The sequence below is a fragment of the Centrocercus urophasianus genome, unplaced genomic scaffold (genome assembly GCF_019232065.1).
Source record: "Centrocercus urophasianus isolate 14NV4802_14NV808 unplaced genomic scaffold, USGS_Curo_1.0 seq_22, whole genome shotgun sequence".
Lineage (NCBI taxonomy): Eukaryota > Metazoa > Chordata > Aves > Galliformes > Phasianidae > Centrocercus > Centrocercus urophasianus.
This window is the reverse complement of record NW_024884778.1, coordinates 17481534-17506506: the sequence shown is the minus strand read 5'-3', so window position 1 is coordinate 17506506 and position 24973 is coordinate 17481534. Positions and strand designations below refer to the sequence as shown.

The window sequence follows — 24973 nt, the reverse complement described above, 5'->3', positions numbered from 1 at the left end:
CAGGGAGGAAGTTAGGAAGGCAAAAGGCCAACTTGAACGCAGATTGGCCACTGCAGTAAAAGGGAATAAGAAATCCTTTTGCAAATATATCAACGGTAAGAGAAGAACCAAGGGGAATTTCCATCCTTTATTTGATGCAGCAGGGAATGTGACCACTGAGAATAAGGAGAGGCTGAGGTCCTCAGCACCTTCTTTCATCTGCCTTTAATAGGCAAATCAGTTATCCTCAGGGCACTTTATGCCCTGATCTGGAAGTCTGGAATGCTACGCAGAATACACTAAATGATCTTGCAGGTTGTTTCCAACCTTGTGATTCTATCATTGTAGGGAATGGTCAGGTACAAGTTGGCAAGGAGTCACAGTTGCATGTGGTAGCAATGCAGAACATCACATTGTGGCATCGATCAGAATGTCTGTGGAGATACAGGGGTGCTCGTTTTGTTGCTGCTTAATGTTTTGTCATTTGAAGAGATTTGGTTTAACTTGCAGATATGAACTTTTGCATGAAAATAGAGTGCTCAGAAACTACTGGTCAGAAGCACCTGCAAACAATGGAGCTTCTGTGGGGTTGAAGCATGCAAGTAGTTGGAGCTGAGACAGAAGTCTCTTGTGAGTTTGACAGAGGAATAGAGTAGCTTTTTTTGTATGCTAGTCACCAAGCCATCCAATTTATAATCTTGTTTTAATTATAAACAGATACACATATCTGCTGTGTGTCTCGGTGATGAAAGAGAATGTGAGCAGGCGACATGGGTGTAACTGGTTGGCTCAAAGAAGAGGTGGTAGTTTTGGCATGCAGCTCTTTGTGGCTTGTTTCCTGTACAACAATGTGGAGGCTTTGTTCATCCTCTGTGAGTGGGGTGTCAGTTGTATTAAGAATGTGCTTTTCTAAAATGCTTACCTCATGAAATGAGCTGAAGTGTTTCAGATGCCTTGTGAATTTATTCTCTTTACAAATGGAGGATTTGTCAGTGAAGCAAACCCATCAGGTACTCATTTCACGATCCATTGCATTTGTTTACACTGCAACTATGTTAAAATGCGGTTTAATTACAGTGATTTATTCTTTGCAGGAGATCAATGGGATCACTGCTGCTTTGGCTGAAGATCTCTTTCACAAAGGTAAATAACTTGGAAGAATTAGCTGTGAATTATGTGACAGTTTTCCTCTATCTGCATGCATTCATGCACCTGTGGTGTTTAATTTCCAGACAAGTAGAGATCTGAGTTTTTGATATGTAAAGACTAAAAGGAGAAGCTGTGGTACTGCCAATTAGAAGCTTTCATTAGACTTTTCATCTTGCTGTAGGGAAGTTTGGTGTGTATCAGTGAGTGCTGAGACAGAGTGCAATAAATGCACTTTACATATCCAAATATTATTCCAGAATTTGGGAAATGGGAGACCTGGCAGTTAAATAAGGTACTATAGCTGGCAGAGGAAAATGGGATGCACTTTCCTATACCTGCAATAGCTCTAGCTGTGCAGTTAACAGAGGAGGTTTGGAATGATTAAACCATGCTTGTTTTGTCTCTAAGGACGTGCTAGATAGATGTGGATGTTCCAGATGGCGGAGGCAGTAGGTGAAGCATGTTTCAGAGTGCTGTTCCAGATTTTCTGGCTCAAAATTAACTTCAGGTACAGCCACTCCAGAGGGTCCACTCAGCAAATGTTGGAACATTATGGCAATTGCTGAAGAAATCTGTCCTGTCTTTGTAGCCCATGCAGTCTCACTGCTGCATAGGGGTATATTCTCCCTTTTCTATGCAGGTGAACTCTTGGGCTTGCTCCCCCTGACGTTGAAGGGAATTGTATTTTTCAGCTTACCATGAGAGATGGTGCTCACTTGTCTGAATCAATCTGATGTCTCTAAAGGGAAGAGGGGTCCATTCCATGTGTGTTCTGCTGTGCTCCATGTTAGCTCTTCAGCTGCCTCCGGAGAGGATGCTGTTTTCTACTGTTTAATGATAGTTCTGTAGGAATACAAGATTTCACAAATATCAGATGATGCCTTTATGCCCAGGGAGCTCCCATTGGTTTTAGTGTGGTGAAAGATCTGCTCTCAGAGAAACTGTTTGCTATAACTGAGCATTTTGGTAAAATTGCTAAAACTGCAAGAATTATTGTGTGGATAAACAAACACTGCTTTTTCTGAATGGATTGAAGCTTTTTGGAAGAAAAGCTTGGTATCTCTTACATTATGTGAACTTCAATGGTACTTCTGTGAAGGAGGGGAATATTAGCTATTAGTTGCACTAGGAGCTTCAGGCTTGTATTACAGATGCCTGTTTGAACAGCTGTATTCTGGTTTAAAACAAATTCTACTTAAACTGTTCAAAGTGACAAAAAAAAGGAGCTGTTTTGTTGTGTCAGTCTCAAGCTTTTAAAGCATGAAACAGTTGTTTTCTCTCTAACCTGAGATTTTCCACGTACCATTTATTCTTTATGATCACTGAAGTAGTGCAGCTCACTGCAGCAATGTTTAATGTCTTGTTTTTCAGGAGAGCAGTTATTAATGGCTGGAGAAGTCTTTACCATTAGACCACTGCAGTTATATGCTGTCACTCAACAGTTGCTACAGGGGAAGCCTACGTGTGCTAATGGAGATGCCAAAACAGACTTAGGTCATATTCTAGATTTCACTTGTAGGCTCAAGTATTTAAAGGTGAGCTATATGTGCACAAATACTGGAGACGTTGTTCCTATCAGCCTTTGACATGATTCTTAGCAAGCTTTTGGAGCTTAGTTCAAATGTACAAGAGCTTTCACTGATTGTAAACCCCAACGATCATTTAGAATTCATGTTAAATACGCTTCTGCCAATTTGAAATATGTAATTCTCTAACAAGAATGCTCATTTGCTTGTGGTGTGCTCTTTTCAGCAGCTTTCTCTGTAGGCTCGTGCTCACTGAGTGTGGGTGCTGGTAGGACTGTGTGGATAAGTATTACTTAGCCCTGCATTCTTTGCTGTCGTTTGTTAGGTCACTGTATCTGTAGGAACACACACGTGTGTATATATGCTTACATGAATATAAATTCTGTCCTTTTTCTTTATTTCTGACAATCTGAAGAAAAAAAAAAAACACAAGCCCTCACTTTCATAGTTGAAACTGACATTGAAGCTGTAGCTAAAATGCCATGTCAGAATAAATGTAAGATAGCCTCAGAACAGATAGGTGTTTTTACTACTTGTTGGGTGCTATGGAAAGGATTTCCCTGAGTAACAAGCAGAGAAAGCTTCACTGGAAACCTAACAAGCTGCAATAGCAAAACCACACTTTGTACAGCTTTTCCTGTTGCCCTTCAGTTGCCTTTGCCATTCCCTGTTTGTACAGAACTCTCAGAACTGAGGATTCACTGGCTGGAGAACAGCACTGTTGTTAGAAAAGTTGCCATCTTCAGCATTTCTGCCCTGTGTGAACATTTGAGAGCTCTTTCAGAGCTTGTGTGGTTCAGATTAGACCAGAGAAAACCTTAAAGATTTCTCCCAAAACTGTGTGCACAGGATACATTAAGGAAACAGTCCTTTTTTTTTTGTGTTGCTCGTGTTCTCAAGGGCCAAACTCCAATGGGCACATGGAAATTTTTAGATGCAGTTTTATTAGATGTGCATCAGTGGAGTGCTGTGTTTACTCCAAACCTGTGTTGTCAGTGCTCTGAACTTTTCCCTCTGTACTGGAAATTAAGGTAATTCTGCCTTAAAAGAAACAGGTGTTTCAAATAAGTTCTTTTCAGAGGACGTGGCTTTACTGTGTTCAGTTCAGCATTGAAGCCTTGGTTTGTCTTCCCAATGGTGCCTTTTTTTTCCCCATGCTCAATGTGCTACAAAACACAAACACAAGGTGGCAGTTCTGAAATGTGCTGTGATGAGTTGTATCATCCTATGTGTGCCTAAAGCTCTGTTCTTAAACGTTGATAACCAGGTCACTGGAACAGGAGGACCTTTTGGAACCAGTAACATTCAGGAGCATCTCTTGCCATTTGATCTATCTATTTTTAAATCACTTCATCAAATAGAGGTATGACTGAGGTACTGCTTGCTTCTACAGGCCCTGAATCCAAGCTCTGCTGCATGTCTTAATACTGATAACTGTATCCTTAGACTTGGTGCTAGAAATTGAGAGTGCAATCTTTAGATGGAACTTTTCTTTAGAGACTAGTCTTATTAACAACTCTTGGAAATAAGGATGCCAAATTAGGGCTGCCTTGCACTGTGTGCTCAGAAAGGATGACATTTCCAGTATATACCTGGATAGAGCTGCTTTTCATTGTCTTGAATATCTTACAGCTGTTGTGTAGTGTGATCTGTTAGTACACAGTGTTTTTTATTTGTATACCACCAGATGTGTGAAAATACCCTGTCATCCAATTTGTAAAAGTACAATTTGGGATATAGTGCCTCTTGCTCAGCAATGTTTAGAGTGTTTTCAGTGGTGTACTTTACTGCAAATGAAGTTTCAGTTGTTCGGTGAATATTTTCTGAAATGTTTTCCTCTTCAAATCTCTCTAGAGAAAGAATAATCTATTTTATACCCTCTTATGGCATCTCATTTGTACTGCTATTTCTGGTCTGATTATCTCGTGATTATTTGTTATCAGAAGGAGGTTTTAATGGAGTGCCATATCTACTTTTGAAATGGGTAACAGAGTGGAGAATCTGATATTGAGGCTTCTTGCTGCTTCTTCCATGTTTTTTCGTGTTCTAGCATTTATGGCTTTGTACGAATTAAAGTTTTCTTCTAAAACAGATAAGTCATTGTGGAGGAAAGCTTATCAGAGGGCTGACTTCTTCGAAGCACACTCTAGCCACAATGAGTGTTCGATTTTCAGCAACATCAATGAAGGTAGGAGTGAGTTCCTCTTTCTGGTACACGTTTAAAGCACATGCCAAGATAACATCTGCATTGTGGAAACTTCCACTTGGAGAGTGTGTAGTTTTGTGTTTCTTGCACGGACTGGTTTTACAACCATCGATCTTGGAAGGATTTTCTAATCTTTCTGTATCTCAACTTTTTGTAGCACGTGGAAGAATTGTGTGCGTGTGTCCTTTAGAGGAACGTTAGTGATGTCTTTATTGGAATGTTCATGTAGAACTGAATGCTTAGCTCTTCTCTGTGCTTTGATGTGGTGAGGGATATATATTTAGCATAACTTAGGCTGTTTCATATTCTCCAGCTTGATTGGCTGCTAATATTGGTATTCCTGTAGATCTAAAAATTCCTGACCCAACCAGCTCCTTGTTAAGACCAACAGCTTTAGTCTAGATAATTAAAGGTTAGAAGAGTTCCTTGGACTATTTTCAAAGTGAGTTGCTCTCATTGAAGACATAATGTTTTACTATGCTCATCTTACATAGGAAATCCTGGTACCTGAGGCCTCAGAGTTTGATCAGTGGGAGCCAGAGGGTGCATCAGCAAGCTGTCCAGTGACAGCAGTTATTCCAACTTGGAGAAATTTAACAACTTTGGATATGAGTCACAATAACATCCCTCAAATTGATGATTCAGTGGTAAGAAATATGTTTAAAGTATGTCTGGTCTTCTGAGGCACATTTCAGTAGCAAGGATTTTGCATTCGCTTTGTATCTCTTTTTTCAGTTGCACTTTTTAAAAAATGTTGGTTAGCTGCCCTTGTTAATACTTAGGGTAATTTTTTCTTTGACTACCTTCGTATTTTCTTTGCTGTGGGAGAAAAGTTTGTCGTTCTGTGTGCAGTAAGTAATGCTTTCATGAATGCTGACTTCTTGAAGCATGTCTTTTTTTTCTTTTTAAAACAAAACTCCTTTTATGCTTAACTTCAGAGTGTTATCAGGGCAGAAACTTCCTCTGTTTGAACTTGTGGCTTGGTGGTAGCCTTTTTGACATCCAGACAGTATGAAGAGCATGGAAACTGGAGTCAGCATTGTTGACAGTCTCTTAGTTTTATGTTTGATAATTCTGCTCTTAAGGAGAAAAAAAAAGACTGACTTTCATCAAAAGAATGTGTCAAATGTGAACATAGGTTGTATTTTTAACTTTTTCTATTCCTGTGAAGAAGGAAATAATTACTTCTGTAAGCTGTAGATCATGTACTAGCAGAGTGCAGTTCTCTTGTTCACAATTTTTTGTGATACTGTTTTCTGTAAGAGCCATTTTCAGTTCTTTTGCTGCACTGTCAAAGTGCTTTTTTTTTTTTTTTTTTTTTTTTTTTTTTGAGACAAATCCTGAGGAACTGTGCACAGGTTGATGGTTTTCTTTACCTTTTCCTTACCATCAGTTAATACTGAAACAAACCTGGCCTGATTTATGAGCTAAAATGTTTCAACCACAGGCATTTTTTTCCTCTTCTAGAAATTAATTCCGAAGATTGAATTCCTGGATTTGAGTCACAATGGAGTGTCACTAGTAGAAAACTTACAGGTAAGTGAAGCTTTTGAAGGTCGGTTTTTCTTTGCAGACTGCTTAGAGAACAAATATTTCCTTCAGAGTTGTGTTAAACAATTTTCCATAAGGAAATGAGCAAGCCCAAGTTGCTTATCCCTTGTAACATCCCAATACCCTTACAGTGGATGTTTCTTACTTGCACTGTATGATTTTAATTTCTTTGCCAATACTGACATCTCTGTATTCATTGGAGCTGTTTCTCTGGGTCAGTATAAAAGCTTGTCAGTTAGTTAGGTCAGTTGAGGGAATTTCCATTTGACAGGCTTAAACCTATGTCCAGCATGAAAAATACTGTTGGACAAGAAGTGAGCGAGCTGTGATAATGTTCCTGATGCTGTTGAATTTTAATGTGCTGTGTGTGATGGATGTTCTTTGCTTTTGTAGCATCTGTACAACCTTGTTCATCTGGACTTATCCTATAACAAACTTACATCACTGGAAGGTGTTCACACAAAACTGGGAAACATCAAAACTCTGAATTTAGCAGGAAATCAGCTGGAAAGTCTGTATGGTCTTAACAAACTTTACTCATTAGTCAACTTGGATCTCAGCAGCAACAAAATAGAACAGGTAACTTTGATTTTGATACAAAACTGAATTGTAGTTTGGAACACAAACATCCACTTTTAGTGGGAAAAACTGCAAATAAATCCAACTGTAATTATTTTTTGCCTGCTATCGTGTGTTGTAACTTGGGCAAGAAATGCTCCGTGAGCATGTTGATTTTCATTTATCTGACTTGTTAATTTATTTATAAACTTTCAGATTGATGAAGTTAAAAATATAGGAAGCCTCCCATGCTTAGAAAAGGTGGTCTTATCCAGCAATCCATTGAGCATCATCCCTGATTACCGGACCAAAGTACTTGCTCAGTTTGGAGACAGGGCCTCAGAGGTAAGCCACAGTGTACTTCTTTCTCTGAAGCTGGCACCTGAAGAAACTTTTCACAGAATCACAGGATGGCCAGGGTTGGAAGGGACCTCAAGGATCACAAAGCTCCAACCCCCTGCCACATGCAGGGCCACCAACCTCCACATTTAATACCAGACCAGGCTGCCCAGGGCCCCATCCAACCTGGCCTTGAACCTCCAGGGATGGACGGGGCATCACAGCCTCTCTGGGCAGCAATGCTTTTTTAAAGCATGGTAAGTAAAGCAGTGTGAATGTTACCCCAGCAGAAGAAAGAAATGGAGCTGTTGGAGCGGGTCCAGAGGAGGACCATGGAGATGATGGGATGGCTGGAGTGCTTCTCCTAGCTGGGGAATGTTCAGCCTGGAGAAGAGAAGGCTCTGGGGAGACCTGATTGCAGCCCTCCAGTGCTAATTAGGAGCTTATACAGAGGAGGGAGCCTGACTTTTGTATGTGGTCTGATAGTGACAAGAACAAGGAATGGTTTTAAAATAAAAGAGGAGACATAGCTAAGATGTTAGGTGGAAGTTCTTTACTCAGAGGCCTTGGCACCACTGTGCAGAGCTGGGGGTGCTCCATTGCTGAGGGTGTTCAAGGCCATGCTGAGGGGGGCTCTGGGTAGCCTGAACTGGTGGGTAGCAACCAGCTCATGGCAGGGGGGGTTGGAACTAAATAATCATTGAGTTGTTAAGGTTGAAAAAGACCCCTAAGATCATCAAGTCCAGATGTCAGCCCATTAGTGCAATGCCTGCTAAACCATGTCTGTAAGTGTCACATCCCCTTAAAGTCCCCTCCAACTCAAGCCGTTGTGTGATTCTCTGACTCTAAAATCCAGTGGGATTTTAGTGTGAATTGGAAAAGGTCTTCAGAGAACGAAAGAATGCTGCTGTTATTCTACCACACTCCTCGCTCCTGGATCTGAGTGGAATTTTATTGTCTTCAGTGGATTAAAAACCATTATGTTGAAATGGTTGTGCTAAAAGGGTGCTGAAGAAGCTTAACCATTCGAGTTTACATTACATTCGTGTCAGCTTGGAGCAAGGTCAAATGTGATAATTTTTTTTGCATCTAATGTTTACTAAGATGCACATAGTTTCTATTAGACTGAGATATCTTTCTACTATTAAAACATTGTAGTACTGCTTTGGTTTTAGATATTTTGGATATTTTTTTATCTTTTTCAGGTCTGTTTGGATAACGTTGTTACTACAGAGAAGGAACTCGACACTGTCGAAGTTCTAAAAGCTATACAAAAATCAAAGGAGGTGAAGTACAAACTGAGCAACTCTGATAAAAAGGTGAGTTTGAGCAGTGCTGAGAAGAGCAAATAAAATGTGCTGCTTAGCTTAGGATGTGTTTTAAACTTACAAAGACTTCTACAAATTAGGTCAGAGAGGAACGCATTCAAGTTTCCTGGAGCTTTTGAGTTCTTAATTTCTTTGCTTTGTGCTTTAATGCTGTTATGAACTTGTGATGTTGCCTCTTAGTTTTCATTGTAACTTCAGTAATTGTGACCTTTGTTTTTATGTTGATCTGGGAGAGAGGAGGTGGGAGGAAAAGATAGGATGGTTTAATAGTGCTTGCAGTGAACGTGCAGATGGCCATAAGTTGATTTTACACTCAGACAAGTAGAGATCTTGCAAAGGTGTAATTTCACTGCTTTTGCTGATGGATACTAAAATGACATTCTGATGTTCTTGTGGGTGCTTAGTGGTGGAAAAGAATCAAGAACCTGAATCCTGTTTACTTTCTCACACATTTGTGTGCTGTGTAGCTAGTCAATCTTGTTTTGGTGTTACAACAGAACATATTCTATCCTTGCAGTGGAATTCCCATTTTTATTCCCTTATGGTTTGTAAAACTTGCTGTTGATTTCGTCAGGAAATAGTGTTGAAAAGTACTGTTCAAATGATTTCTTAGTGGAATTCTGCTAAGAACATGAATCACAAACTTCATTGGATGTGACAGAAGATCACAAAAAAGCTGACACTGTCTTGCTTTTGCTAAAAGTGGATAAGCTTGTGTAGACTTGTTTTAGTTCCAGTTCTGGTGTGTCCTGTGTAGTTGTTTCAGTTTTTTCTTTAATCACTGCATACTTTCTTTATTAGATCAGTGAGGACTTCAGGCTCACTGCTGCCAGTTCCAAATCAAACTGTTCTTCCCTTACTGTTCGTCCTTCCTCTCCCTCTCTGCCTCGTCCTGTCAGCTCCAGCCAAGGTAATCATGTATGTATCGTGCTGCTGGGCTGAGCCTCTTGGTTCTGCTTTTTTAAGCTGCATTGATATACATGAATATTATATGCATGGATATAGGGCTTACAATGAAGGAGAAAAGGTTGGTAGTGTTGGCTTAGAAGTTGAAAGTTGCGTGCAAGCCATTGAAGTTGACCTGTTTGCTGCAGTGCTGTTCACCTGTACTGGAAGTTTGGGTTCAGGATGTTTTACCAAATCATTATAAAGAAATCAGAGGAGGTCTTTCTTGCACTTCAGATATGTCCTAGATTCTTAATGGAAAAACTGACACGTTAGGCACGTTCTGAAATTGCTTATCTTGGCTGTGCTTGGTCTGCAAAATGACAGTTGAAGGAGCTTCCCCCCCTCCCCCAGAGGGCTGCATTTCATCAGTCAACTTAAGGGAAGACAGAAAAAGGAAAAAGTAGAGAAAAGGCTGTTGTGGGAGCAGCAGTGCAGGCTGAGCCTGTGATTTCAGCCCTTCTGTGGGGCTTCAGCACCTGCACACCTGTTCATTACCTGAAAATGACTTCTGCTGTCTCTTTTGAAAAGAGATTCCTTTTGCACTGAACAGCTTGGTTGGGGGAGGGTGTGGAGGAAATCACTTGCTTGACTTGTGCGGTCAGTAGAGCTTTCGTACTTCACTCCACAAATACTTTTCTTTTTTACAGCGTTTGACTTAAGGACAAATAACTTTAAACAGGTGCAGGTTTAGTTGTTACTTCTGCACTTTATTTGCCTCTGTAACTATTCTTGGTAATTTTTCGTTTGCAGATAAAATGCTGACAGTTCTTCAGAATTGTGTGTGGGAAGTACTTAAGGATAACGTGGAGTCAGTAGCAGTTGGGCAAGATCTCTGAAGGTCCTTTCCAACTGAACTATTCAGTGCTTGCTGTGATGTAGTAAGCAGTTAAGCCACAGGGATGAGACAGTTTCCCTGTGTAATGGCCTGCTGTTCTATGCAGGGCTCACTGTAAACATACACAAGCAACAGCTGTGATGGTCTCAGAATTACTGCTCAGTTGTCCTTTTCTGTGCCAGCTGATGTTTAAGAGCAGATGAGTGCACAGATGGGGAGGAACATCTTCCTCTTTCAAATTTTTCATACAAAAACTTGTATAGGATTTCCAGGTGTGTCTTTTTTGTTTTTTTTTTTTTTTTTTAACTACAGTCCTCTTCATGAGGCTCCTTTAGTAAAACCTTGGGGAAGGCTGCTGTAAGTGGTGGGAAAATAAATGAGGACTGGGGCAGGTCATTTTTCAATAGCACAGATTTACTATTTTCTACATATTTACCCAGCAAGAGGTGCTTTTGAAACTGTGACTTTGAGATCAGTTGAGAAATTCTGAAATGTGCTCAGCAATGAGTTTAACTGTTAGACCTTCAGTCATGAATGATAGAATTCATTCCCTGAAATGCTATTTCTATGAATTGTTTTCCCTGCAGTTTTTTTAGACCCCTTCTGTTTCCGTAAAATATAATTCAAATTAAATGTCACTGGCAAATGGCTTGTGGAAAAAGATGAAATATTAATATAGGAAATAGAAAACAAAAAAGCAATGTTCTGCTTTTCCTGTCAGTTTGAATTTCCTTCTTGCTAATGCAAAGCAATGCTTTGTTCAAGTAATAAACACGTTCTGTCTTTTTTCATACCACCTGCTAAACCTTGCCATCGATCCAGAAAGACACGTGCAGGACTTCTTATGTCTGGAAACACAAATCAACTCTAATTCTGCTGGTTTTATTTGCTCATTGAGTTCTTGAGCTGGTTGGCTCAGTGGTAATACTGAAAAAATGATTTTCCATGTTGCTTCAGTGTAGTACTGCAAAAAATGTTCCTTTATATCCACTAATGATAAGCTTACTGATACTCAACTCTGAACCCCCCAAAAAGGTTCTGAGTAGGGTGGTGCAATAAGTTTTGAATGCCCTTGGAGCGTGGTTAACTTTCTGAAGGATTGACACAGATACTGATTCTCTTGAAGATTTCAGAAATGTGAGGAAATGCTGAAAAGTTGATGAAAAAATGCTTTGCTGCAGTTGTTGCAAGCAGAGCAATTGTCTGTGAAAAAGCTTGCTTCTGACAGAACTATTTCTATTACAACTAAGTCATGTTAAGAGCTCTTGCACCTGATCATAGAATCAGATAATACCTTGGCTTGGAGGGGACCTCAAAGATCAAGTTCCAACTCCCCCCCACAGGCAGGGTTGCCAGCTGCTAGATCAGATACTAGACCAAGCTAGCCAGGGCCCCATCCAACCTGGCTGTAAACATCTCCATGGTTTGAACATCCACAACCTCTCTGGGCTGCCTGTTCCAGCACCTCACCACTCTCATTAAAAACTTGTCCCTGACCTCTAATCTACATCTCTTTTGCTTTTGTTTAAAACCATTCCCCCTTGTCCAGTCACTATCTACCCATGTATAAAGTTGATTTCCCTCGTGTATCTAAACTCCCCTTGAATACTGGAAGGCTGCCATGAGGTCTCCCTGCAGCCTTCTCTTCTCCAGGCTGAACAAGCCCAGCTCTTTCAGCCTGTCTTTATGGGAGAGGTGCTCCAGCCCTCTGAGCATCCTTGCGGCCTCCCCTGGACCCTCCCCAAAAGCTCCACATCTTTCCTGAGTTGGGGGCCCCAGACTTGCATGCAGTACTCCAGATGAGGCCTCACAAGTGCAGAGCAGAGGGGGGAACAATCACCTCTGTCACCCTGCTGGCCATCCCTCTTCTGATGAAAGCCAGGATAGCACTGGCCTTCTGAGCTGCAAGCACACAACACTGCTGGCTCATGTTCAGTTTCCTATCAACTAGGACTCCTAAGTCCTTCTCAGCAGGGCTACTCCCAAGGAGTTTTCTCATAGTTTGTATGCATATCTGGGATTAGCTCAACCCAAGTGCAAGACCTTGCATGTTGCTTTGCTGAATCTTAGGTTCACAAGGGTCCAACTTCAGAGAGACCTTGATCAGCTCAGGATGGCATCCATTCCTTCTGCTGTCTCAACTGCACAGCTCAGGTTGGTGTCATCAGCAAACTTGCTGAGAGTGCATTTAATCCCATCATGTGTTGCTGATAAAGGTGTTAAAGAGTACTAGTACCAAGAGGAGCTCCCAGGGGACACTGCTCATTACAGGCTTCCTGGATGTAGAGACATTGACCACAACCTACCTTCCAAGCAATTCATTGCCCACCAAGTAGTGCACCCTTCAAATTCATGTCTCTACAAGTTGGAGACGAGGATGTGATGGGGAACTATGTCAAAGCCTTGCACAAGACCAGATAGAATCAGTTGCCTTCCTTGTCTTGCTCCATGACTGAACACCACCACGTTGGTCAGGCACAGCCCTCCCTTGGTGAAACCATGCTGGCTGTCTGGGATCACATGCTCATCTCTCATGTGCCTTAACATGTCTTCCAGGAGGATCTGTTCCATGATCTTCTCAGGCACAGATGTTGAGCTTTAAATTGTTAGCAGTCTTTAACACAACTTTGCACTTAAAGATGCTCCTGTGGTTCAGATAAAATTCTATTTTCTTCTGTCCTATTATGTGAAGACATCATTTAGCTTTAATAATTTATAGTTTATGATAAAGTATGATAATTGTGCAACTTTTATTCCACTTATTTGGCAGATAATGTTGTGCTTTAGTTTTGGTTTTACTGCAGTAGTTTTAACAGCAATTTGTATTTGTTGTAGAAATAGTTTGTGAAGAAACAGTCCTAGCAAGCAGTTCACTGCAATGCAATGCATCGACTCCTACAGACCATACAGTTCCCCAGAGATGCTCTGAAATACCAGATTCAAGATGTAAAAATCAGGTAATTGCAATTCTTTATTTGATGGTATTTTAAGTCTTTTTGCAAGCATTTCTGATAGTAGACTTCTTTTATCAAAGTAATCTGTAGCACAGCTATCTTGATTCCCCTTCAGGAAATGAGGCAGGGCAAGACCTTGGGGGAGTGTCCTCCTTTGCCACCACTGTGATTAGTCTTTGTCAAGTTCCTTTACCTTTTGCTTCACTTTGTGGTAGTTCAGTAGCTTTTAATTTGTAGTGTGCTGAAATAATACCTATGGGCTGCAGTTTGAATCTGTTCTAAAATCAGCAGCAGAGTCCATTCTTTTTCTACTTTAAAAGAATGTCCAAATTAAATTAGAAAAGGTTGTGTTCTAGGATCCTCACAGCAGAGCTCAGCTGCCCACGACCATGGCAATCAGGACTTCACAGTGAATTTGCTAGTTCTAAAAAGCTGGAGCCTAGCACAGAATCACAGAATGGCCTGTGTTGACAAGGAGCACAGTGCTCATCCAGTCCCAACCCCCTGCTGTGTGCAGGTCACCAACCAGCAGCCCAGGCTGCCCAGAGCCACATCCAGCCTGGCCTTGAATGCCTGCAGGGACGGGGCATCCACAGCCTCCTTGGCAACCTGTTCCAGTGCCTCACCACCCTCTGGGTGAAAAACTTCCTCCTCATATCCAACCTAAACCTCCCTGTCTCAGTTTAACACCTTTCCCCGTTGTCCTGTCACCATCCACACTCATAAACAGTCATACCATTAACTTGGCTTTTCGTGCCTGCTGCAGTCTGGCAGCCATAAGTAGTTGGTAGGTTTCTGATGTTTCCTTCCTCTCCTCAGGCACCTGTCTCTCTACTGGAGTATGGAAGAGGTGGTAATATGTGGTAAGCTGTATATAAGTTCTGGTTTCAGTCCTCCTTAGCTTTGTGGTAACAATGCATTTTTAAAATGTGGCTTTCATGGCAGAACTGTCTTTCACTGCATGCTGCATCTGTTTTTTGAACTAAAAGTGATTTCATGTGTATCATTGTTCTTAGCCTTTAAGCCCTGAAATGGATTTGTGAGTTTGAAAAAACAGCAATAGCTGTATTGTAAACTGCTTTAATTTGTAGGATATACTTATTGGAGGTGGGAAATGAAGGATGAATGACAATTTTAGTCAAATTCTGTCTGTCAGGTTGCACATTACAAGCCTTTAATACCAGTGGCTGTGTGCTTTACAAGGATGTTCTAAAGTATGTGCTGACTTTAGTAACAAGAGTAAACCTCAGAGCTCTGACAAGCAGCACCATCATCTGTAGATAGCCATAGCTGGTTTTAAGCTCATGTTTGTACTTACTGTGACGTATTGTCTCTTTTGAAGTTTGGATCATTCAGAGGAAGAATGCTGTACAGTGCCTGACCCCAGTAACACTGTCATCTTGCCTTTTAATTGCATGTCATACACTGCCACAAACCAGGATTTTACCCAGCACCTTTCTGCCTTGATAGCACAGACTGTGCAGAGGACACCCCCCTCCTTTATAGAGAATAAAGGAAGCCTTCCAGCCAGTTCCAGAACAGCAGACAAAGAAGATGGATATTTTGAAATGGGACTTCATGAAGGAGATCAGACTCTTGAGTTCAGTGCTTCACAGACTCAGTCAGCTGACAACGCAGCAGTGAAGAGCATCAGCATAGTCAAAATTCTCTGGAGTTTTTCTATTCATATTCATAAAGAAGTCAGGCAATTTGCTTCCTGTTTAGTTTTGACGGATGATTTTCTAGCTGTGTTTGAGATTCCTCCTCAGGAATTGAGGGGAAGCTGCCAGCATATCCCTTCTGCTTTGAAATTAATGCTGTGTTTTCCATATGCTGACCTAACAGAGTTTGGTTTCCTCATGCCAGAAATCTGTTTAGCGCTGAAGCTGAGAAACAGTGAGAACTGCTTGTTTGTTGTTTCCGACTCCCAGAATCTTCAAGACTTTTATTCCTGTTTGCACACTTGTCATTCTCAACACTGCACGCCAGTGTTACCCGTCTCCACAACATACTGTGGAAGTGCAAACCTCCAAGAGTTTCTTGGTCAGCTTATGGAATTGAATTGCATTTCGCCACAGGATGTGGAGATAAAAGGCTGTTTTCCAACCTACCTTGTTTATGGGAATAAAACCAGCGCTCAGAAAACCTTGCATCAGCCAGAGTCAGCTGGCAGTAACAAAACATGGTCAAAACATGATTTGTGTTCTGCACTTTATTCTTCAATGCATAAATCTCCTGACCCGTGTCCCTGTGTGCTCCATCCCTGCTGGCTGTTTCTAACACCACAGCATTTGTACATAATAAAGGTGGATTTCAGTGTACTGCCAAGTAAATTGATAGCCGCCGGAGACTTGAGAAGTGTTCTTAAACTGAACAGTGTTCCATTAGCATCAGTGGTGCTGCATCCAACCCGTGGGTCCATCCAGCAGAAAGGTTCATTTTTGGATGGGCACGTGCTGGAGCTGCTTGTTGGATACAGATTTGTTACAGCAGTGTTTGTTCTACCTCATGAGAAATTCCACTTCTTAAGAGTCTACAGCCTTCTGAGGACACTTCTGAAGAACGTTAAGACTATTATCATCTTCAAAGCTTCAAACAAATCAGATGCTGCAAGAAATCACGCCTTGGAGTCAAACAGACATGGTCAGTCAGCAAGGTAACGCTTCCTGTGAAAGGTTTGTTGCACAGCCTCAAAGTGAGTGTGGCCTAGCCACTGCTGGCAGTTGTCATTGTCATTGTTTTTGGCCTGGAGAGCTGATGAATTGTATTTTCATTCTGCTGGTCTTTGTGTGAATGGTTATCCTGGACTCGATCTTGTCCAGGTACAGTTTCCTTATTGTTTTATGGTTGCAGCTTAAAATGTATTTTCTTATGGAAGGAGGCTTCATATTTCATGTGCTTGCAGGCTGATGATGTGATAGAATAGACAGCAATGCTCAAGATGTTTCATTTTTATTAAGAATAGAAGTTGCCTGTTCATAGTTGTTAGATAGTGGAAGAGCTGTAGATTTGCTTAAATTTTGATATTGTTTTCTGGATCTTGTCTGTCTCCTAGCTTTTACAAGCCTCATCTGACTCTGTCATCTTTATATCCATCTGAATTTCTTATTCAGAAGATTACAGAAGATAACCAGATTCCAGTTCACTTTCATGCTTCTGTGTCTCTGCAGTATGTGGCTGGGCTTAAAGGAAATGCCCTAGTTGAATTCTTCCATGGCAACATTGCAGAGGTATTGCACCTAGCCTGGCTATGTGAAAATATGCTTATGACCTTTCAGTATTGGATATTTAAAAACTAACGTAACAAACTCAATTTAAAAAACAACAACACTGTTCTAATCAAATGTAGGTTATCCCAGACCAGAAAGTATTTTGGTGAAACACTTGTGCAAATGGCTGTCACTGCTGCAGTAATTGTGCTGGCAGGTGTATTTTGCCTTCAGGATGCGTGGTGCACAGCAGGAGGATCTCATGTCTGTTCTAATGTACATCTTGAGAAGGTGATTGCTCTGAGAACGTTCCCATTTTTCTTTTAAAGTGATGGAATGGAAGAGTCACTGGAATGGAATTATATTTTGACACAGTGCCTGGCTAAATTGATGTCCTGACTGTGAGCATTATGTGAATACAATGTGAATACAGCATGTTGTGTGGCTGTGGGCACTCCAGAAACAAGATCTGTAATTCGGAAATAAAGCGTAGAGCTTCTAACCTAAATTCATTAGCTGGCTGCAGTTGTTGATGATTGGCATTTGAAGTAGTAGAAGACTACATTCCTGCTGCAGACAGCAATAGAAAAGCTTATTAAGAAAGTCACTTTTTAATTACCTGACTCCTTTCCCAGTCTCTTAAAGCAGGCAGTTTTTAAGCATGCTTGTCTCTGCACCATGAGGATTTGATGAGGAAAAGTAATGGAGCTGGGTTACTATGGAAGCTGCACAGCTAGAAAAGGAGCTACAGGGATGAGCTGTGCTTCCATCCCTCTTAAGGATCTTTGTATCCAAGCACTGAGTAGCATGTGAAGGCTTGATAACCTTGAGGTGCAGGAAGCACTACTCATCTGTAGAATTACCTTCAGTGTCTCTTTTAGAAAGTCTCTTGTGCACTCGATGTTTTTCTTTTCTTTCTGCCCAGAAGTGGGGAATCATTAGACCACGGCAGAAACCATTTTCTCTCTAAAACAAAGGCATTTTCAGCAGATATCTACCATAGCTTCGGTTAGCAGATAAACTTCTGCTCTGATTGTAACATACTGCACTATTTCAGATTTTGAAACGGGTTTCCTGGCCATCTCAACCTGCACGTGAGGCAATGAAGCTGTCTGAAAGATCAGTGTGAAGTTATTTGCTAAATACTGTTTACGTCTTAGGTGGAGAATGAAGAGTTGAGGCACCTCATGTGGTCTTCAGTTCTGTTTTACAAAACTCCCAGTGTGGAAGTGATGGCTTGTGTGCTTCTCTCAACAAAGGCTATTTACTTCCTGTTGGATGATACTTTCAATCATGCTGATGAGCATCAGTCAGGTAAGGCAGCTGTTAGCTTTGATCCCCTGGTGAGATTGCAGGCTTAATCTGCATCCACTCTTTGTATGGAGCTTACCAGACTTGGCTGATACTCCTGGCTGAGGACGAGTGGCACAGTCTGCCCTGTGCAAAGTGCTTGCATGAGGCTTTTATCTTTAAAAAAAAAAAAGTCAGCTTTGGGGTTTTGAGTCACAGCTCTTTCTCAAACCTTTTTGTGCCTTTGTGTCCAGGCTTCTTTCAGGTGTCACTTGATAGTCTTCAGCTGAGCAGTTAAGGAACCTGTCCCCAAGCAAAATGGCAAATGAAGGATAATGAGAATTACTGTATGGTAGTCATGGTAGTGGTTCCCAAGTGTTATTTGTACTGATAAGTGAGACCTGCTGATTTGAATTGCTGTGGTTCTTCAGGAAACACCCTTTGCTAAGAGACTGGATGCTTGGAAATTAGCTGCTGTTCTACCTTCCTTATTTACATGTGACTTTTTTTTTTTCCTGAAAATTACAATTACAGTCATGGAAAGAAGTGAAATTAATCTTTTTCACTTGACTTTACCGTACGTTCAACAGATTTTTGGAACCAAGAAAACTCGGAATGTGAAAATAACTCTTTCCACCTCTCTTGCTGCCTTGTGCTAAAGCTGAATGATCTGCAGTCAGTAAACGTTGGCCTGTTTGACCAATACTTCAGAATTACTGGTGAGTACGTATTATGCTTTAAGTTCTTTTCCATATCTTGCCTGGATGGATTATTACCTTTGAGATGGAAGTGTTATTTTCACTTCATTTTCTGAAAAGGAATTATGCTGATGGTGCTGTATGAGTAGGCTTTGCAACATCCTGTAGTTCAGGAACTGCAGGAATCTTTATCTTGAAATTCTTAAATTATCCTGACTTAATGACAGATTAAAAGGAATTCTGAGGACTGTCTTGTTGCTTTGAGGCTTTGGCTTGCATTAAACTATAGGATATTGCCCACGGTGCAAAATGCATAGTTGGTGGCTGACTTTTTGGGATGAAAAATAAGGTGATGAGCTTCCAGGAGTGAGGATGCCAACTTAATTTTTAGTTGAAGTGACACAGGTGTGTTTTCAGGGCTGTATTACTTCATCCTAGAGTCCCACTTCCTGTGAGTCATGCATTTGTGTTCTGAAATAGCTTTCCAATTTTGTTAAGACCTTGTGAAAATGTGTTTAAAGTTAGCTTATGTATGGCCAGCATACAAAGGGAGAGATCTTAGAGGAAAAAAAATGACCTTCATAAATTGTAACAACATAAGGATGAGCCTGTAGAGCACTGGTCCTAAATCCTAAGCGTACATCATTTTAAACCAAAAGAATTCATATTCTTTTTTTCTAGAACTTGTGAGAGTTGTCCTTTTCCAAGGATTGGAAGATTTTGTATTCACAAAACTATTCCATGATGCCTATTTTCAGGAGAAAAATTGCTTACAAGACATATTTTAAGACAGCTGCTTGTTGGTGAAGAGGTTGTGGTAATTCCCCATATGAATGTATGAATGGTTGATGTGGTCTTCTGTTCAGGACAGTCTGCAGATCACATAGTCGCCTGCCTGACGAGAGACAGTTACAACACTCACGCCTTCATGCAGCAGCTGATGGCAGTCCTGTCGTTGCTCGCACGCACACCTTCACCAGAACCAATAGATAAAGACTTCTACTCTGAATTTGGGAGTAAAACCACTGGTAAGTATTCTTCCTACATGGCTGGGGCTGTTTAGGCTTCGTGCTGAGAGCATCTTCCCAAGCGCAGCGATTAAAAGCCTTTGGGGGAGGTGCATGTGTCAGTTGATTCCCATTTGTTCCTGATGCTTCATTCAAACTCCTTTACCTTAATCGTTATCTTATATGTGCCATATCTGAGAAGAATTGCTGAACATAAGCAGTCTTGCACGTGTCAAGTTTGGTTGCCTCTTTTGCCTAGGTAAAACTGCATTTCCTATGCAGTGTTTTGGAGAGTGGAGTAGTTCAGCTCTCACTGCGTGTTTCAACCTCTAAAAGCCTTCTGAGTCTGTCAGCAAGGGAACAGTGAATACAGCCTGAAAGCTGTTCTCCTTGTTTGGTCAGATGAAGTGATTCTGTCATTCTGAAGCAACGTACTGAAGTAAAAACCAGACCTCCATAAGGAGCATTAAGTTCGGTTCCAATGTAAGGTGAAACTTCTTTGCTCACGATTCTGACCGAAGGTCACAAAATAAAGCGACTTCTTCCTGAAGAATGATTGTTATTGTAACTCCTTTTTGGTGTGTAAATCCAAAAAGTGCAAGGTCTGATGGCAGGAGTCGCCCCATTCCTTACACCAGCTGATTTATGTGAAGAAAGCAGGCAGCCTTCCTTCAAGGAAGGGACTTCCAAGGAGAAAGGGACTGCAGTATTTCCTCCTGCCACTCCAGAACTCAACCCCAAAGCTGTCAGATGTGCTCATTAATTAGGGATATAAAAGCAGTTCTTGCAGGAGCACTTTCTTCTTTTTTTATCCTGCTTCCAAGAAGTAGAAAACTTGTGTCCAGTGGTACGGTGATGCCTTCAGTCAATTTGGAACTAGGGAGTGGTAAGGAGGAGGCTGAGGAACTCAGCTGGTGGGAAGATGGAGAGCATGATACACGAGTTCAGTTTTATTTCCTTCTGTCTGTTCTACTGTCACCGGAACTGGTTGTGGTGAGAGCTGTAGGTAGGTAATGCACAACAGACTCCAGTAAATACCTGCAATCCAAATAAAATGATTCCAGTATGTCAAAGTAAAACTACACGTGCGTAAATGTAAACTAGACTTCCAGATGCAGCCAACAGCCAAACGCTGTTGCTTATCCTTAAAGTATTGTGTATTACTAAGCTTTATTAGAACATATTATTATTCTTGCAGGAAAAATGGAGAATTATGAACTGATTCACTCTAGCAGAGTAAAATTTATTTATCCAAATGAAGAGGAGATTGGGGACCTTGCTTTTCTAGTGGCAGAGAAGATGGATGGCTTAACTCAGCTCCGGTCTCTCCATATCCTCCTTTATGTGTTGGCGTTTCAAGTCAGTCCTGTGGAAGGATCTGCCCAAAACACTAGTCCACTTCAACCTAAAACACTAATACTAACCAGCTCCGATTTGTTCCTCTTTGATGAAGATTATATCTGTTATCCACTGCCTGAATTTGCTAAGGAGCCTCCAAAGAGAGACAAGTATCGGCTTGCGGACGGCAGACGAATCCGGGACTTGGACAGAGTACTTATGGGTTACCAAACGTATCCACAGGCCCTTACATTTGTGTTTGATGATGTTCAGAATCAGAACCTGATGCAGAACTTAGCGCTGAATCACTTTGGAGACGCTGACAGTGCCCCAAAGGGAAATGCTAAACAAGAAGGCATCAGGAACAGAGAGATCCAGTGGTGCATCTTTATTCCAAGTGCAGAAAGTCGAGAGAGGTTAATTTCATTGCTTGCAAGACAGTGGGAGATATTGTGTGGTAGGGAACTGCCTTTGGAACTCACTGGGTAACTCGTGCCCAGCTCGGTGATTGCAGTGTCTGTTCTCAAGTGAAGCACAGCGTTTCAAAGAGCGCCTGTCAAGTTCTGTCACTTCAGTAAGGAGCTGAACTGGACTCCTGTGCTTCCTAGGGCACTGCACAGTCCGTGCGACCGCTCCGAGGTGTGAGCTGGAGGTGGGACTTTTTGTGAAGTCTGTTTTTTATGCAGTAGCATATAGTGACAAAATTCATGAGACATCCTGGGAAACTGTATGGAAAAAATCAAGGAGTCAACACTAGATATGCTGTCTTCTAGGGCTGTTGAGGTTTCTGCTGATTTTACTGTATATATCAGTCTTGCTATTCTATACAAATTCCAATGTGTAAATAATGGTAAATGCTTGTGTACGTTCCAGTGCAATGGTATTTGTACAAGATGTATTTTGGGTATGCTGCTAATGCTTATTATTTAATGACCTTTGTTTTATGTATTTCTTCCATTCTAAGGCCAAATGTAATGATTTGCTGCCAATCACAAGCCTGGCAGCAAAATCTCCAGCACAAGCAGGCGACACTTTTTCCACACAGAGTTAGTTTCATGCACATTCTTTTTGTTTAGCACAGGAGAAAGGATTGCCTGTCAAAGTCTACTCAGTATATGGCCTTGAAAGTGGAAATAACCAAGATGACTATAAAACTATTTTGTCAGCAAATAATGAGTTTGTATCACTGAGCACCCAGTCTTTCTTTTGCCTATTTTGTCAATACAAATAAAGTGTAATTTGACAGTTGTCTCTTGGCCTTGTCTTAATTCAAGTATATCTTGTTTGCAGGATACTCCATGTACAGTTCAGTGGTGCATTTTGTTCCTGGAGTGTATTATAAAGGATGAAATAAGGAACAAAGGGAAAGAAAATGGTTTCTACTGTAGCAAGTATGTAATGGTTCCCAAATGCTGTTGAGTTGTGGAAACAGAATCTGCAGGCTCTGAACACAGTGTAAAGGGATTCATGTCAGGTTTTGTCACAGGCAGGGATTTGCTTTCCAAGCTGGCGGTCATCCTTAACCTGAGGTGTTTGTATGCCCAGCAAGTGACAGTATAACAGAAAAAAGTCCCTACTCAGAGTTTGTCTTCATATAAGGAGACTTCAGTGTTTCTTTATATTACATTTGCAGGAAGTAAGAGATGAACTGTTCTGAAATACACGCAACCAGCTGATGCTGTTTAAAACTGACGATCTTTTAAAACATAAAAAAGCAGGTTGGAATGCACCTCTGGAACTTGGGACGGGGCATCCTTCCAACAGGTTCCTCAGAGCCTTCTCCAAAGTTGTGAGCATCTCTATCATTCTATGGAGCATTTCTCCCTACTAATAGGAAGTTGGGCTGTGCTCTGTAGGGTCTGGATGCAGGAATGTTGCAGCCAGTGCAAGAATGACAACAAAGTAAGCAGCCAAAGTCAAAAATTGTATGGTGGGATGCTGTGGAGCTCCATAATAACCAGAGCATTGCTCATCTGCTACTATCCTTTGTTTATTAGAGGAAGCCCTGCCACTCCTGGGCTTAGCCTGAGCTGAATGGTTACAATAGAGTGTGATTACTATAAACTGTACTTTCCTCTCTTATAAAGAATGTTTTCTGTTACCTAAAATACCAAGTGTACATATATATATTTAAGCTCAACTGTAATTAGGTAGCAAAAGCTTTACAATTAAAAAAAGGAAGTAGGTATAATTAAGCTCAGGTCTTAATTATTTCTCCATTAACGCTCTTAATTGGTTGGTACGATTGTTTTAGATAACACTCAAGAGGATTCTTTGGCAACTCAGTATTAATTGCAAGTGCTTGAGAATGTAGCAGATGAACAGATGTGCAACGTTGCTGCTGGCTGCCCAACCTGCTGCCTTGCGTGGGCTGCACTGAGTGAAGAGGAGTTGTCCTGGGCTGCATATACGTTATATAATGGTTATGTTATAGAAGTTACTAAGCAATTTTAGATACATTTTTCTTTTAAACGTTATAATAATAATTAAAAAAGTATATAATAGTGGGATATTTGTCCTTGTTTTAGTGGACCTAACACAACAGTCTGGATTAATGGGAGCTCACTAAGAACTGCAACCACTTCCAAGGTGTTCAGCAGAGATTTTCAATCATCGTAGAATCACAGAATGCCCTGGATTAAAAAGGAGCACAGTGCTCATCCAGTTCCAACCCCCTGCTGTGTGCAGGTCGCCAACCAGCAGCCCAGGCTGCCCAGAGCCACATCCAGCCTGGCCTTGAATGCCTGCAGGGATGGGGCATCCACAGCCTCCTTGGCAACCTGTTCCAGTGCCTCACCGCCCTCTGGGTGAAAAACTTCCTCCTCATATCCAACCTAAACCTCCCCTGTCTCAGTTTAACACCATTCCCCCTTGTCCTCACACCATCCACCCTCACAAACAGCCGTTCCCCCTCCTGTTTACATGCTCCCTTCAAGTACTGAAGGCCACGAGTTCTCCCTGGAGCCTTTTCCTCTACAAGCCGAACAAGCCCAGTTCCCTCAACCTTTCCTCACACAGAGCTGCTCCCTCTGCTCATCTCAGTGCCTCCTCTGGAACCGCTCCTGTGCTGGGCCCCAGGCCTGGACGCAGCGCTGCAGATGGGGCCTCACAGGAGCTGAGCAGAGGGGGTCGATCACCTCCCTCTGCTGCTGGCCGCCCCTTTTTCATGCAGCCCAGCACACAGCTGGCCTTCCGGGCTGCAGGCGCACACTGCTGCCTCATGGCCAGCTTCTCGTCCGCCAGGACCCCCAGGTCCTTCTCTGCAGGGCTGCTTCCAGGAGATCTTCCTCCACTTTGTATAAACACCTGGCATTACCCCGACCCAGCACCCTGCACTTGGCCCTATTGAACATCTTTATGTTCTCATGGGCCCACTTCTCCAGCCTGGCCACGTCCCTCTGGTTGGCTTCCATTCCTTCCAATGTATCAACTGCACCGCTCAGATTGGTGTCATCCGCAAACTTGTTGAGGGTGCCCTCGATGCCACTGTCTGTCATTGAAGATGTTGAAGAGCACCAGATGTAGATGACACCCATTGCCCTTCCACATCCACCAGAGCTGTTGATCTATCGTAGAAGTCCACCAGATTAACACGAAAGGTTGCATTCTACACAGTAGAGGTTTTGACCCCATAATAAAGTTTTGGAACGTAAATGAAGCTTTTGCCAAACAAATGAGCACCTGGGAAAAAAAAAAAAACAAGTCCTCCTCACTCCGTATAACTATGTGAAAGGAGACTGAAGTGAGCTGGGGGTCTGCCTCTTCTCCCAGGTAGCAGCAATGGAAGGAGTGGGAACGGCCTCCAGTTGCACCAGGGGATCCCCGTTGGATCCTAGGAAGAACGTCTTTGCTGAAAGAGCGGTCGGGCACTGGCACAGCTGCATGGGGAGCTGGGGGAGTCAGCATCCATGGAGGCGTCCCAGAACCGTGGGGATGTGGCACTGAGGGACGTGGGCAGGTGGGGGCTGGACGGTGGGACCTGGGGATCTTAGAGGTCTTTGCCAACCACAGGGACGCTGTGATTCTGTGAATCGAGTCATTTATTGTAGTGAGAGGTA

General features: G+C 41.9%; 1 protein-coding gene across 9 annotated transcripts in view; it reads left to right on the top strand.

Annotated features, from left to right (window-relative positions):
* The window catches only part of NISCH (nischarin), a 29727-nt gene extending 7564 nt beyond the window's left edge, over positions 1-22163 (top strand). Inside the window, exons 4-21 of one of the 9 annotated variants that reach the window (XM_042823401.1) lie at positions 1074-1122; positions 2500-2663; positions 3922-4017; positions 4747-4842; positions 5355-5507; positions 6328-6396; positions 6805-6990; positions 7186-7314; positions 8514-8627; positions 9438-9546; positions 13255-13376; positions 14193-14236; positions 14716-16029; positions 16429-16603; positions 17743-17896; positions 18463-18591; positions 19437-19598; positions 20776-22163. In XM_042823401.1, the coding sequence (XP_042679335.1) occupies positions 1074-1122; positions 2500-2663; positions 3922-4017; positions 4747-4842; positions 5355-5507; positions 6328-6396; positions 6805-6990; positions 7186-7314; positions 8514-8627; positions 9438-9546; positions 13255-13376; positions 14193-14236; positions 14716-16029; positions 16429-16603; positions 17743-17896; positions 18463-18591; positions 19437-19598; positions 20776-21404 (3894 nt within the window). In that variant the 3' untranslated portion in view covers positions 21405-22163. The other 8 variants (XM_042823402.1, XM_042823404.1, XM_042823403.1 and 5 more) reach the window with 8 other exon arrangements.
* Positions 22164-24973: the final 2810 nt, after the last annotated feature.